Source organism: Acomys minous (genome assembly GCF_964271855.1).
Source record: "Acomys minous genome assembly, chromosome: 18".
In the NCBI taxonomy this organism is placed as follows: Eukaryota; Metazoa; Chordata; class Mammalia; order Rodentia; family Muridae; genus Acomys; species Acomys minous.
Window position 1 is genome coordinate 43,470,040 of NC_140501.1, and position 14,428 is coordinate 43,484,467.

General features: G+C 48.0%; 1 protein-coding gene and 1 long non-coding RNA gene across 7 annotated transcripts in view; one reads left to right on the forward strand and one right to left on the reverse strand.

Moving 5' to 3' along the window:
- The window catches only part of TSC22D1 (TSC22 domain family member 1), a 99,899-nt gene extending 86,021 nt beyond the window's left edge, over positions 1-13,878 (reverse strand). For 5 of the 6 annotated variants that reach the window (XR_014776378.1, XM_084767097.1, XM_084767099.1 and 2 more), the window contains exons 1-2: positions 13,748-13,878; positions 10,419-13,551 (exon numbers count right to left, since the gene is read on the reverse strand). Coding sequence is in view for 5 of the 6 variants with exons in the window: in XM_084767097.1 (XP_084623223.1) it covers positions 10,419-13,372 (2,954 nt within the window). In the remaining variant the exon portion in view is untranslated. Of the gene's footprint in view, positions 1-10,418; positions 13,552-13,747 lie in introns of those variants that run through there. The other variant, XM_084767096.1, reaches the window with a different exon arrangement.
- Positions 3,490-6,936, forward strand: LOC311588960. The gene is made up of 2 exons (XR_014776381.1): positions 3,490-5,605; positions 5,994-6,936. It is a non-coding gene; the product is annotated as an uncharacterized lncRNA (long non-coding RNA).
- Positions 13,879-14,428: the final 550 nt, after the last annotated feature.

Genomic DNA, 14,428 nt, shown 5'->3' on the forward strand with positions numbered 1-14,428 from the left:
CACGTGATAAAAAAAAAAAAACCTATGTATAACTGTCAAAAAACAACAAAATTATTTAGAGCGAGCAATCAAGAAAATGAACCTAATGTCAAACATAAAGCTTCCTTTTAAAGCAAAGTTAGCTGGAGTCTTCATTTCTGTAAAAGATTAAAGCGTAAGACAATATCTGAAATATTTTTACTAGTCATCCTTTTCAACACAGCAAATCACAGGGGGTAAACGAGCCCTTTATTCTATCAAAATATCTTTATTATTCAGTATATCTATTGTGATAACAGAAAACGGACTCAGCCCCAGTGCCTCCCAACATATTTAAGATTGACTTGTGGAGGCAGAACATTCTGGTTCTTATCACATGCTCCACAAGTGTGATAGTTCAACTTGAGATTCAGAATGACCATGAAATAAAATCATTAGGCATGAAGGCGTTTCTAAGATGGCCTGGGGTAAAGGGCACCCCATAAGGTTGGGGTCCCAGTGACTAGAAAGGAGAAAGTGCACCTTCTCATGGCCCACCCCAAGGTTGAAGGAAAGTTACTTTGTTGTAGCCATGAGAAGGGAGAGGTAAAGTGCGAAATCTGGAAGCAGAATTCCCTATTTAACCCCAAATCCCAGTTCAAGGTAGGTAGGCGACCTTGAATAAAAGGCTTAAGAACTAAACTAACTCCTCTGTGCTCAGAACCAAGCCATGACTGGTGTCACCAGGGCCTGAACTGCACACACACAGCACACAGCAAAAACCATTTACTACAAAACAGGACAGAGCCTCAAGAGAGCGCAATCTAACTGAGTTAAAAAAAAAACAAGTTAAAAGCCATATGAAAGTAGCCTGATTCTATTAGTACTGAGATATACTGTAACCACACGGTAATTTTAATGGTAACTATCATTTCGACTGTATGTGTATACTTTCAAATCACTCCTAACTACTCAATACGCTATTGATTAGTACGTACGTGTACACACACTAAGAAAGCCTAATGACAAAGAAATAAGTAATAACTAAATAACCAGAATGAGCCATGAGAGAATTAACTCATCAACAATGAACAATTTTGAGTTCGTAAGTCATCATCAAAGAACACTCAGGCATGCACACAGAAGTCCCCAAACTGAGCAGTCAGATGTTACTGCAGAAATGATGTGAGGGCCCTGGAAAAAAAGCAAGCCGTTATTTCACCTGTCTTATCCATATAAAGCTGAGTTGCTCTGCTCTGTGGCTCCATGGATGAGCAAAGCCACACGCGCTCCATGACCTAACGTTGATCCTCTATGAAACCAAGTCACAGGAAGTCTCCGCAGTCAACACAAAATGGTTCTATAACAGGCATCCAGGCTGTCATAGGTTCACAGAGGCGAAGGGGAAGTCTGTAAACTAGCCTCTGGCGATCCCGACATTACATCATTTTCCCTTCTGGTGATGGTGGTGCTCCTGCTCCTCCTACTGCTCCTGCTACTATTCCCTTGAAGATAAAGGCCTCATCTCTGGATGCTTCTTGACTCCTATAGAGCACACACGGTCACTAAAGCATATGGTTAATTCAGAGCACTGCCAGTCCTCTGACACATCCCTACTTTCCTATTCTGAATAACAGGTAACTAATGATGACCATAAGTAAAACAGATCACAGAAATTGTACACAAATGTTTGCTAAACTAGCTAAGGGGGGGGGATGAGGGGGCGTCCTCAACAGAAGCAAGCTCAAAGCCTGCTTTGAACAGCTGAGACTGCAGAGAAGATTGCCAAGAGAATACCTAGGAATTTTAGAACCATTTTATGGAAAATATCGATGCCAGTCAAAGGCGGGAAAAATAGTGACCATTTCAATTAGGAAATGAAAATAGGGTTTTTTTTGTTGTCATTTCATTCAAGTTAGAGAATTTTTAATGGCATAAGCTTAAGTGAATACAAAATAAGCAAAACACAATGCTTATTTAAGGGGGGGAACCCATCTAACTCACAAGCAGCAAAAAAGTAAACTAAGTCTCAATCATATCATTGATCAAGGGGGGAAAAACTGATGTCACACGATAACCTCTAAGAAATTTAATTCTATTCTCTAAAAAGATACATTTGACTTGCCTGTTCTTACACCAGAATAGATTCTCTTCATTAAATAGACTTTTACCATCTCCATAAACACTGAAATAGGTTTTGGACACTCATAGATCCCAGACACCCCTCCTCACAAAGGTTAAAATTTTACCAGATAACCACAAAGTTAATAAATTCTAACAAATACTATAAACAAAAGCAACAAGGTGCCTTTAATTAGTTTTAACAGCCAACCTAAATTTAGGTTGGTATGCCAAGGCCTCCCAAGGTGTCAGCAGCTTGGCCGGGGTACTAGTACATACCTGTCATCCTGGGCTCCGGAGACTGAAGCAGGACCACCACAAACTCAGGCCAGCCTGTGCTAGGTAGCTAGTTCCAGATTGGCCCAGGCTACATAGCAAGATATTGTCTCAAAACAAGAAAAAAGAAGCAGCAAACTTTAAGGGCGTGTTGGGGAGGTGACACTGGGCATGTTTATGTTCAAGAAAGCATGTGCAAATGCCCAGAGGAAGAAGAGCAGATGAGAGGTGAGGAAGGTTCTGAGAGGCCATCATGTGTCATTAGGACTTGGAGGAAGCAGGGGAGCGGAAGCCTGGGGGCACAGCTCCTCAGTGGCTGAGCATCTGCCTGGCATGCCTAAGGCCCTAGGCCCTATGCCCAGCACCGAAAGAAGAGAAAGTTTACTTTTCCTTTTTATCTGCTTCTTGTCTGCCAAGAACAGCGATCCCTTGCCACATGCCCCCGACACCAAGATCATGGGGCCAAGGAACCAAGGACAGAATCTTCTGAAACTGTGAGCCAAAATAAATCTTTCCTGGGGGAACGGGAGCCAGCTTGGAGGCCAGGAGTAAGCAAGGACAAAGGAATTACCTTATACCAGATGGGAAGGCTTTAAGGGCATCTGGGCAAGCGAGTTACATAAAAGATCGCCACATTAAGAATACCATTCAGACTGCAACGAAGTACCAGAGAAGGCTCTGTGAAAAGGCTACTACACTCTGCACGTTTTAAGTGAAGGCTGTTTTATGTTAGACTAAAATTGTGCCAACTGAGAAGGGATGGGAGATAAGGACCAATTCTACATTGACAGAGCCAATGTGGGGGAAAAAAACAGATAAAGAATGTGACTCTTGGTGTCTAAAGTGATGAAGTTACCTCATCAAAATGAGGACAACTACAGAGGACAACCTGAGGAGGCCTGAATATTTGGGTGTTAGGTGGGCACCATGCTCAGCAGGCATGGCTGCTCAGGCCTCTGATCCTAGCACCTGGGAGGCTGAGGCGGGAGGATGGCCTACACCGCAAGAATTTACCTCAAAAAAATAAGACCGAGAACTTGGTGACAATCAGACCGGCTAGAAAAGCTGACAGTGGTAGTCTGACAGAGGATAATCTCAGCGAGACCAATACAAAATGGCAAGAAAATGGGGGGGGGGGGTGCAAAACAGAAACAAAGAAGGATGTCACAGCTGGCCAGAGTGAGAGAGCTACGTCAGCCAGGTGAAGGCATTAAACAAGACTTTCTGGGCAAGGTGGCTGGGAAAGAAGAAATGACAGCAAGAAAAGGAATTTCTGTTTGTGAGATCATAATCCATTTTTTACAATACAGATCAAGGTGCTTTATTTTTTTTTCTTTTCCTGTATCTTCCTTCTAATCAGTCATTAAAGGATATTTTGAAACCATGTGTGGGAGGCCTTACCAGGAATCGCAGCATTTGGAAGGCTGAGTTAAGAGGCTAGTCTCTGCTATATAAAGGGCATGTACCTCAAAGAACAAAAACAAAGACTAAGCAAGCACATCCTCTGCTATGCCAACCCAGCCCTGAGTGCGAATCAAAGCTAAGGACAAAGCTCTGACATCAGCTCCAGACCATGTCTTTTCAGTTTCGTGTTTTAAATTTTAATTTCTAAGCAAGAAGTCATACCTATTCTTTTGCTATGAAAGTGAAATTTTAAGGCCTTATCTCAAATAAAAAATAGGAAAGGTATAAAGGTGTCCGAAAAGTAGACCATGAAAAGACAGTAAGAAGACAAATCTGGAGGCTAGGGAGCTGACGGTTGAGTGCCAAATGACTTAGCAAACCGTAAAAACAATCAGATTTGGCAAACAGTAGCCAACAATAAACCCAATTTAAACTTCGCAAAGCCTCAAAGGCCCAGGAGCTGCTGCACCACAGGCACTGTGGGAAAGGATGCTTGCCGAAGGCAGGGTTAGCCGGCTCCTCACGCCTATGGCCACGCCGACAGTCTGAGAGGGGGCCTGAAAAGCACAAGACTGAGGGAGTGAAGCACAGCAAAGGGCAAGAGGGGAACGGAACTGGCTAAAGGAACACATGGGCTGGGGGAATCTATGACCCCCAAGACTTCCGCTCCTCACCTCCCTCTCCACTCTCTGGAGCCCCTGTGGACAAGCGTTTCCGTCTGGGCATAAACCAGAAGAGCCTTCTTATAAGGAGCCAGCCAACCCAAGGGAGGTACAGAGACATCAAGATCCCCAGTCAAACAGCTCACTCAGGTTACTGTCCAGTGAGGCCAATGGCTGACAAGCTCAGTTGAGAATCTGTAGCCTGAATTTCCATCGACTACTCTTACAACGGCCAACCATTTAAAGGAAGGGCACATAACATGGAAAGATAAAAAAAAAAAAAGAAAAGAAAAAGGGAAAGGGAAAACGAAGGAAAGAAACCAAAACTTGGAGAAAACAGACTGCACAGAAAGAAGACTTTTAAAGAGCTAAGCATGATGACACGTACTGTGATCTCAAGACTCCAGAAGCCGGTGTGGAGAACGGCAAGTTCAAGGCCAGCCTGGACCACACAGAGAAAAACCTTGTCTCATAAAACAAATCAACACGGTGCCCAGGGCTAAGAGAAAACACTGTTACATTAAACTGGAGCAATACACAGCTAAAGAGCAGCAAAGATCAACAAAAAAAAAAAGCTCTTGGGAATTACATGTAAGAAAAACTCAGCAGAGATGGAGCAAATGGAAACGAAGGAAAAGTAGAAGATAGCCAGTGAGGCCCATTATGCAAATAAGTGTGAAAAGAAGTAACTCACTGGCCGAGCCTTTGCCAAGCCTACTCAAGGACGTGGGTTCAAACTCAGCACCCCAGACTCTCCAGGCTAAAATGGCACATACCAAAGACTCATGAATAAAAAACACCAGACACACATACAATCAGTGTGAGACTTAAAACACTGAAGCAAACTTTAAAAGGCTTTCATAGACTTTAAAAATGAAGAGAGCGGAAGGGAGGAGAAGAAAAAGCAGACAGGTCACATTCAACTGTAAAAAACCAAAATGGCTACAGATTTCTCAAAAGCAATATGGAAGCTAGGAAGAAGTGTCAATAAAGGTGTAAGGGGACACAATTTTTACAACCTGGTACCCTTTACCTAATCAAGGGATCAACTGAGTGTAAAGGTAAGCTGATGCCATTTAATAACAGCAAGTAAATCAAGAACGAAGCGAGCACTGGCTGTGGAAACTGAAGCTGTGGCACTGGGAGGAAAGGATGGGTATCCAAGAGCAACAGAGGAGCAGGAGGCCTAAGCAGAGGCCACCGGAACAGAGACCAGAGTGACACCAGACTCGCTGGAGAAAGGTCAGCTAACACCCGGAGGTTCGTGCTGCGAGGTGGGGCTACTGAGAATCACTGATAAACAGAGAGCAGACTACACGCAGGGTGTGGTGAGGACTGAAACCGCGGCCACCTGACCCTCAAGCAAAGTTCCACACTAAGAGGAACCCCAGGGAGACGCTCTGAGGAGCTCTGTAGTCCTCTTTCACTCAAGCGCCAAGCACACAAGCAAGGAACCCCCAGCGAGAGCCGAGGAAGGACTCTAAGAGGTGGAGATGAAAACTCACACAGCTTGGGGGCTGGAGAGGTAACCCTGGACAAAACAGAGTGCTGCTTAAGGCACTCCTACAGGAGGACCCACCCCTTCATACACCAAACAGCTGAGGGCCTGAGGGCGGAGCAAGGCAGCCACAGGACACTGCACTGTGGATAGAAAAGGGATCTTTTACAAGGCTTAGGAGGAAGGACTATTCAAGAGTGACAGACTATTGGGAGAAAGGAGCACTGAAAAGAGGGCAACAAGCAGCCAGGTCCATTTCATCCAAGACATTTAAAACAGAAAGGCAGGTGTTGGTGGCACACGCCTTTAATTCCAGCCCTTGGGAGGCAGAGGAAGGCAGATCTCTCTGAGTTCGAGGTCAGCCTGGTCTACCAAGTGAGTCCAGGACAGCCAAGGCTACACAGAGAAACCTTGTCTCGAAAACAAAACAAAACCGAACACACACACACACACACACACACACACACACACACACACACACACACACGATTGTTTTATTTAATAAACTCTTAGGAGCACAAAGAGTTCTTTCATTAATTCATTTAATTTACAGAACAATTCTTTGAGAAATACTATTTGCCTTCATTGTTTTCAAATGAGGAAACAGAGGCAGAAGCAAATGAAATAGCCTGAGGACAGAGAAAAAGACAATGCTGGGCAGTCTGCCTTCCAAGCTGCTCGTCACAGGCTCGTCAAAGAGGAGTCATCTGTGAGAAGTTAAAGGGATTCTAAGGAAACATGTGAAGGAGGGAAGCAGGAAGTATAGACTTTGACTTTTTAAATAGTGAGTATAAAAAATAAATACTTCATGTTGGATGTGATGGCGCACCCCTCTGACCCCACAGCACTCGGGAGGCTGAGGCAGGCTGATCTCTGTGAGTTTAAAGTCAGCCAAGGCCAAAACAAAACCCTTTTTAAAGGTATTTGGTATTTTACATTACTATAACTGATACAGCCTACCATTCTCAGTAAGTAAGTAAACTAAGTATTGTTCCCTTTTTTTTTTTTTTTTTTTTTTTTGGTAAGAAAAACACTGATTTCCAGGCTGGGGACATGACTTGCTCACCCACCTTCCAAGATGGGAAGTGCTTGCTACGTAACACGTGAGCCTGAGTTCAAATGCCGAACCCACATAAAAGCCGGAGGCAGAGGTTTCTAATCTCAGCACTGGGGAAGTGGAGACAGGTGTGTCCCTGAAGCTTGGTGGCAAGCCAGCCCAGCCAACAGTGAGCTCCAACTCTGTGAGACTCTATCTCAAAAATGAAAGTGGACCTGACTGAGGAAGACGCTTGACGTTCACCTCTGGCCTCCATAATCACATGCACACATGCAGCACAAAAATAAATATGGGGGGAAAACCCACTCATTTCTGTGTTACTACAAAACAGATTTCGGAGGCTTACACCATGCCCTCTTAAGAAGCAGGGAGCTAGCAAAGTCATACTGCTCACTTTAATTCATTACATGAATTACATACAGCACCTGCTTTTCTAGTGGTATGCTTAAGATGACAGGTGGTATGAGCTGTGTCATGAAAGGAAAAACAGAAAAAGATCTGCTAAGTTTGTTTAAAAAAAAAATTGCCCCCTCCCTTGTGGGAAAAACTGGTAAACATAATTATCACCAAATATACAGTACTTAAGTAGAGACAGCAAAATGTGCTAAGGAAACACCCCCTGGGGAAGAACAATCTTTCAGAGGGAACATCTGAGCTCTGCCTAGAAACAAGAGACTAGAATTTCACTAATAGTGTGCTAAGGAGCACAGAACACTGTGGCAGAACAACTGTGCCTTCCCGTTCCTGTGAAGGTTAGTTCACATCAAAGCCTAAGACATCAAGATCTTTATAATAAAGCGATCTTTAAAGAAACAAGTCACAGAATCTTAATACCTCCACCCACATTTGTAATGTTTAGTCTTCATGTTTAGTTTTACAGCTGAGAGAGAGCGCTTCGCATGTACCTAAGCATTCAAATCTAAAGGGCTACAGTACTGTGGCAATATAGACCCCAGGACAGTCTCTCTTCTTCAGCCATCGGACATTTTTATGCTAACACACTTCCTGGGTCATAAAATGAAATGAGGGCACAACCCTTCCTTCCACAGGAGATCAATGGTGACAAAGCCTGGAAGATGCAAGTGACAGGGAGGCTGGCATGGAGAAAGGAAAAGCAGTGGTTCAGGCTGCTCCCCTTTTTTCTTTCATAGGCATTTCCCGATTACCCCTCAAGGGAAAATGTAAATGATTAAAAAATAAACAAACAAACTACAGTGAGAGAAAATACAATCTGCAACAAAACACAATTAGAATGGTGCTCCCAGGCTGGTCCTGCATGTGCCTCAGCAGCAAGACTTAGCTCTCAGAGTACTTGAAGGAGGCCTGGCAAACAGTGTCTCCAATCTTGATGACTCGACTTTGATGACAACTAACACAAGTTTATGATAAACTAAGTTCAAACAGTCTGAGGACAACCTACGTTGGTCATTGAAGACAAATGCTTCCTATTTCTTCTTGTGCCTTCCTAGAACATAGCCCTCTGTCACTGGCTCCTGACTCTACCTCAGTTACTATCTATCTATATGGAAAATGGATCAGCAGTATCTCAACGGGAACTCATTCTACAGATAAAACACCAGCGTGTGGCATTCCTCCGGCCTGACTGGGTGGACAGCAGCTCTTTCCAAGGCCAGCCATCCTCCCTACCGACTGGAGGAAAACAAAGTCCCCGCTGGAGCCTGCACAGGTTTGTAATCAGTGTGTGGTTTTCAATGCCCCGTGTCACCTGGCTTGCACTTCTCTTAAGTTAGCATCTGTATTATATACTTATTTTAACAGGAGCTTCACTCAGTTCACACCCTTTTGATTTAGGAGACAAAAAATTAGAGGAGTAAACAATTCCTTAAATTAAAATTACAGGTAAGGATCAGAATGATAAAGGTGAAGTTAAAGGTTGAACAATAATTATGACTGGACTATTACAGAAACTACCTCTTAGAATTCTAGCTTGTGAAGTCGTTTTGTACAACGATAAGCACATTTACTAACAAAATTTAAGTATATAACTAAAAAACAAAAAACTGAAAAAGTATTTTTACCTGTTTCAATTAGCATAGCCTTTCTATCTTTTTAATGACTGAGGGAAAAAAAAAATCAAGAAAACTTTTCTGAAACATTTGGCCTTGTTTTCTGTTTATACAATTCTCTTGCTACATTCTTAATTTTCCAAAGTAAACCCACAAATATACAGAATATAAATGCTTCAATTGGAATGGAGAAAGTTCAATGTCAAAAATCTCCAACAGACTCTAAAATAACTTAACTATCTTAAATGCTTTTTCAAAACTTCACAGTGAAAAAGAAGTCTTTTTACAACTACTATTCTTCTGATCACTGTTTGTAAACACTGGCAAACTTGCACCAAAAGAAAAAAAAATCCCTTAAAAAAAGAAAACTAAAACAATGCAGAAATGTAATTCACAGGTTTTCCTAGCAGTCTGAGTCACTAAGTGCAATAAGCATATCATTTCTAATATAATTGAAAAAACGTGGGCTTAATGCTGACTTTTCAGACTTTCTGTACTCTAGCAAGAGAAGAAACAGGTGGAACAGATTAGCCTGTACAGCACCAGCCCTCAAGACTGATTTCACTCCCCCCCCCCCATTACAGATGGTTGTGAGCCACCATGTGGTTGCTAGAAATTGAACTCAGGACCTCTGGAAGAGCGAGCAAACAGCGCTCTTAACCTCTGAGCCATCTCTCCAGCCCCGGACTTTACTCTTCAAAATGGCTACCTTCATCTACTACCAAAAGAAAAAAATGTTCAGCATTGAATACTACCAAGGATAAATCTTGCTATTTTCCCCTTGAAGAATACGCTCCGAGACTCGTTATTCCTCTTCTGTCTGGATAAAGTAACCATTAAACTAAGTTTACAAAGGGCTGGTTGCTAGCAGTATGAGGGCAACCTATATCGCCCAGATTAGGTCATCTTTCCCACAGTGCCTCAGGAGGACAAGCAGGTAACAGGATCTCTCACAGCCCGAGATCAAACATACTAGGACAGAAAAGGGCTGCACTGCAAGAACGAACAGGGGGAGCCACAACCCCTCCCACCCCCCCCCAAGAAGTCATCACCAAGATTTTAGTAGCTCAGAAGAAGAGCTTAACTATTTCGTGGGGTGACAAAGTGTAAGCTGCTCTTCATAAATAATCTTCTCAAAAGCACTTTGTAAATAGTAAGTCTGCCAGGAAGCCCCAAGCCTATTTGTGATACACACTTACACTTTATAACTATCGTGAACATTATTCTCCTAGCCTGTCCTACTCCCCTCCCCGCCCCCATCACTGTTACACTCCTACTCTGGAAAACTTACCAATATGCACTTTTCACAGGCAAACGAAAAGGTGCAATGCTCTGACTAACCAGACCCACACAGACTGCTAATAAGAGAGATGAACTTTGAACTGCTCCGTGTCTGCAGAAGCACGTGGCCTTACCTCTCGTCCTCGCCATCCACCAGGGGTGTTGTCAGCGGTAGCACCTTCAAGGGGAAGAGAGAGGCAGAGGCTGCTAGGCTGCTGCAGCTGCTCCCATCTGAGACTGCTGACACTCCCCCACTGTCGCCACTGGTAGTCTGAGGTAAGCCGACCAAGGAGGGCTCCGCTGGGCGCCTGGCATCTTCCATTTGGCTTCCGATTGCCTGAGCTAATGATTGTGTAGAGAACTGAGTAGAACTTAGCGGTATCTGTTGTGCCAGAGGCAAATTTATGTTAGTGGCTATCAAGGGAGATTGACTAACACTTTGAACCAAACTGCCATTTTGGGTGGCTGGGGGCTGTGCTATATTCTGTGGTGGGACTAAGTTTGTTGGGGCAGAAGGCATTCCAGAAGGACCAGCGGAACTGACCTGATTTGTAACGGAAAGACTACTAGCAGAGGGCAAAGGACTACCTGCAGGCAACTGCTGGGTAACAACTCCTTGGGCCACCGGTTCTACGCCCTGCGCCGGGGGAGGCGCAGTTAACAAGGTGCTCTGGGGCGCAATAACCAATTGCTGAGGAAGGCTTGCAGCACTAGTTTGAACTCCCTGATGAATAATCCCACTTGGAGCAGGTAGAACTACTTGTGAAGACGGAGGAGCACCTTGCTGAATAACTGAAGGTGTAACTTGGGCAGAGGGCGGCTGTCCTGCAGCGGGCACGTTTGCTTGCTGACCAATAGTTGCCATTGGACCGCCAGTTGGGACGGCGGACACTGCCGTTTGAGCCTGGCCAATGGGCTGCCCAGGGGCCCCTGCAGGTTGTGCTTGTACCGCTGCGGGCTGCCCTGGCAGCTGGATGCCCTGTGGCTGAACCACAGGAATCACTGATGCTCCGGCTCCCATGCCTGCAGAACTGGACTGCCCAGAGGACATCGCTGCTTGAAGGATTGGCTGCTGCTGGACGTACTCGGAAGTAGGATTTTGCATCACTGGCTGGCCGTGGCCTGGGGCTATCTGTGTAGGGACCATTGGCTGCTGCTGCTGCCCGTATTGTAACTGCTGCGGGGGTGCCCCTGGAAGAGGAGTCTGCACTGGAGGAGCTGTCTGAGGATACGGCAGTTGGGGTTGAGCCAAACTGGAAATGGAAGGCTGTTGACCCACGGCTGACGTCGCGCCAACCACGTTGACAGGTGACGGCTGGATGTCAGTCCCTGCACTCATGGGGGCTTGCAGAGGTACAGGCTGAAGACCCTGCTTCTGCTGAAAGCTCAAATCTTGAGGCTGTAATTGTACTTGTGACATCTGTGACTGAGAAACACTCTGCGGTATACTAACTGCTGCAATACTCTGCGGACCAGGGCTACTGAAGTCTATCTGCTGGAGGGCCACACCTTGAAGACCCGGAGGTGCTGGTGGCAGCGGCTGCGGCGGCGGCTGCTGCTGCGGCTGCATCACAGTAGGGGCGCCCATCTCTCCACTTCCCACACTCTCTGTGTAGTGACTCAGAGTGCTGACACTACTGCTCACTGAACTCCCACTAGTGCTCTCCCTCTCCGACGACACTTCCGTGGGGGTTTGCTTCACAGTCTCCACGGCCTTGTTTATGGCCACGCCTTCCATAGCCGGCAAGGCGTTTTCTTTTTCATAGAACTCAGTGCAAGTCCATCTACCTTTTTTAAAAGGCTCAGAAGTGGAGTCTAACTTCACAACTCTGAACCTTGACGTGTTAACTGTTGGTGGTTGCTGTGGCTGCTGCGGCTGCTGCTGCTGCTGCTGCTGCTGGTTTGAAACCGCTCCCACAGTGATACCTGCAGCTGCATTAAGGACACTGTTAGCAACAGGAGAGGAAGAAACTGTACCATTGCCCATGCCACTTAAGACATTCACATTAACACCACTGCTAACTGCAGCCCCAACACTCACACTCGCAGCATTATGAGCACTGCTCGTACTTAGAGTGGCACCACTACCATGCACGCCGCTTGTCGTGCTGGGGCTGAAACTACCCACGGTAGCAATGTTAACATTATTTGCTGCGTTCGTGCCAGTGACAGAAGTTAAACCTATGCTGCCTGGAGTACTTGGAGCACGGATGTTAGTCATCGCTGATGCAGGTGCGCCACCAGATGATACAGCAGAAGTTGGCGCAACTGGCACGCCACCATCGGAACTTCCAGTAGTTGAGAGTTTTCTGGACAGTGGGCTCGAGGGCGGCCCTCCGGGAATGGATGCACTGGCCACAGCAGCATGGGATGAATGGTGTCCATGGTGAAGGTGGTGCCCGTGATGGACGTGATGGTGGTGATGGAGGTGGTGCGGATGGGCACTCCCATTGATCACAACATTCTGTTGTGCAAGGTGAGGCAAAAGAGGTTGAGGAAGGTGGGGCTGGTTAGGAGAGACTGCCCCGGGCGTCTCAGCTTCCTGGAAGTTATTCAGAGTCTCTTCTGAGGAGCTGCGTTCCGGCTCACCTAAGTCAGTGGCCCTGGAAAGAGAGACGTCAAGGATCTCGGAAGAAGAGAGATCTTCCGTGTGCGACTCATCCAGATCGTCGTAGCTCTCGGTATCCTCTGCTACGCTGTTGTTAGAGCTGATGCTGGCAGAGATCTGAGCTGGGGTAACGCTAGTTATCTGGAAGCCACTTTTCTTTTTCATCTGAGTTCCGCCCTGCGCAAGAGGCTGTGCCTGCAGCTGAGCCTGCGAGAGGAGGTTCAGGCTTTGTGGAGGCGGAGGCTGTGGTCCCTGTGTGGAAGATGCAGCAGGAGGCGGCGGCTGGAGCAGCGAAGGAGGAGGAAAATCCTCAGAAGATGGAGCAGCACCACTGACGCCGGTACCTGCTGCATTGAGAGGAGAGGCGCTGCCACCACTGCTGCCCCTTCGAGGGAACATTGCTGGGTGCGCCATCTTCCTAGCACTAATGTCGGCGGCAGCAGCGGCCGCCGCCGCGGTGGAGTCCGGCGGCTGGTGCATTGTGCTGGGTACCGGGGAAGGGGGGGGCGGAGGAGGAGAGTGCAATTTCCTTCTGCACCGTAATCTTTGTATGGAGAAGCCTGAGAGGCGAACAGGACCTGAAGCTCCGCCCGACGCGATTCCTCCTCCTCCTCCTCTGCCGAAGGCTCCGGCTGCTCCTTCCTTCCTTCGAGGGCTAGCTTCGGGAAGGGAGGATGAACCGGGTGAACCAGGTGGCTGGGGAACCGAAGGGGGGACCCCTTCAGTCCTTCGCCATTCACTTTCCCCTCCAGTCACACACCCCCCTTTATATTCCGCTTCACGTGGGGTGCGGGGCGGGAGGGAGGGGAGCCCAGGAGGGGGCGGGGGAGACGAGGAGAAGCGAGAAATGCCCACCTTCTTTGGCCAACTCCGGAGCCAGCTCAGCCCCCTCCTCCCGCGGCGACGGCCGCTGCAAAGCCCCGCCGCTCGCCCTGCACCGAGGCAGCGCGGAGCGAGCGGTCGCCCGGCCCTCGCCAACCCCGGCGCCGCGGCCGCCGGCGAGCCCCAAGCTCAGAGTCGCTCCAACCTCCCCTGCCGGCGCGGCCGGCCCCGCTCGGGCCTCCCCCCGCGGCCCGCGGCCCCTCTCAAACCCCCTGGGCTTGCGACGGCTGCTCCGGGAGAAAAGGCTGGCCGCGGCTGGGGCCCGGGCGGCGCGGCTCTGAGCGGGGCGGCGGCAGCGGCGGCGGGGCGCCCGGTACGGTGAGCCCAGCAACGAGGCGCGGGCGGGCGCGCAGAGACGCCGGGTCCTCGCGGAGCGCGGCCGGGGCGCGGTGGCGGCGGCAGCGGGAGCCCAGGGACCGCTCCATCACTGGCAGCCATGGAGCCCGAGCATTTTCCTCCCTCGGGGCAGGCGCTCGGCTCCGCACACGTCCTCGGGGAGGAAGGGCGCCGGCGCCCGGGCTGCTCCGGCGGGCGGCGGGACGTACGCGGGAGCGGAGGGGCGAGCTCGCGTCCTCTTCTCAGCCAGCCGGCTGGCTCGGCACCGCGCTGCTCCCGCGACCGGGAGGGAGGGGGCCTCGGGCGGCGGTGGCTCCT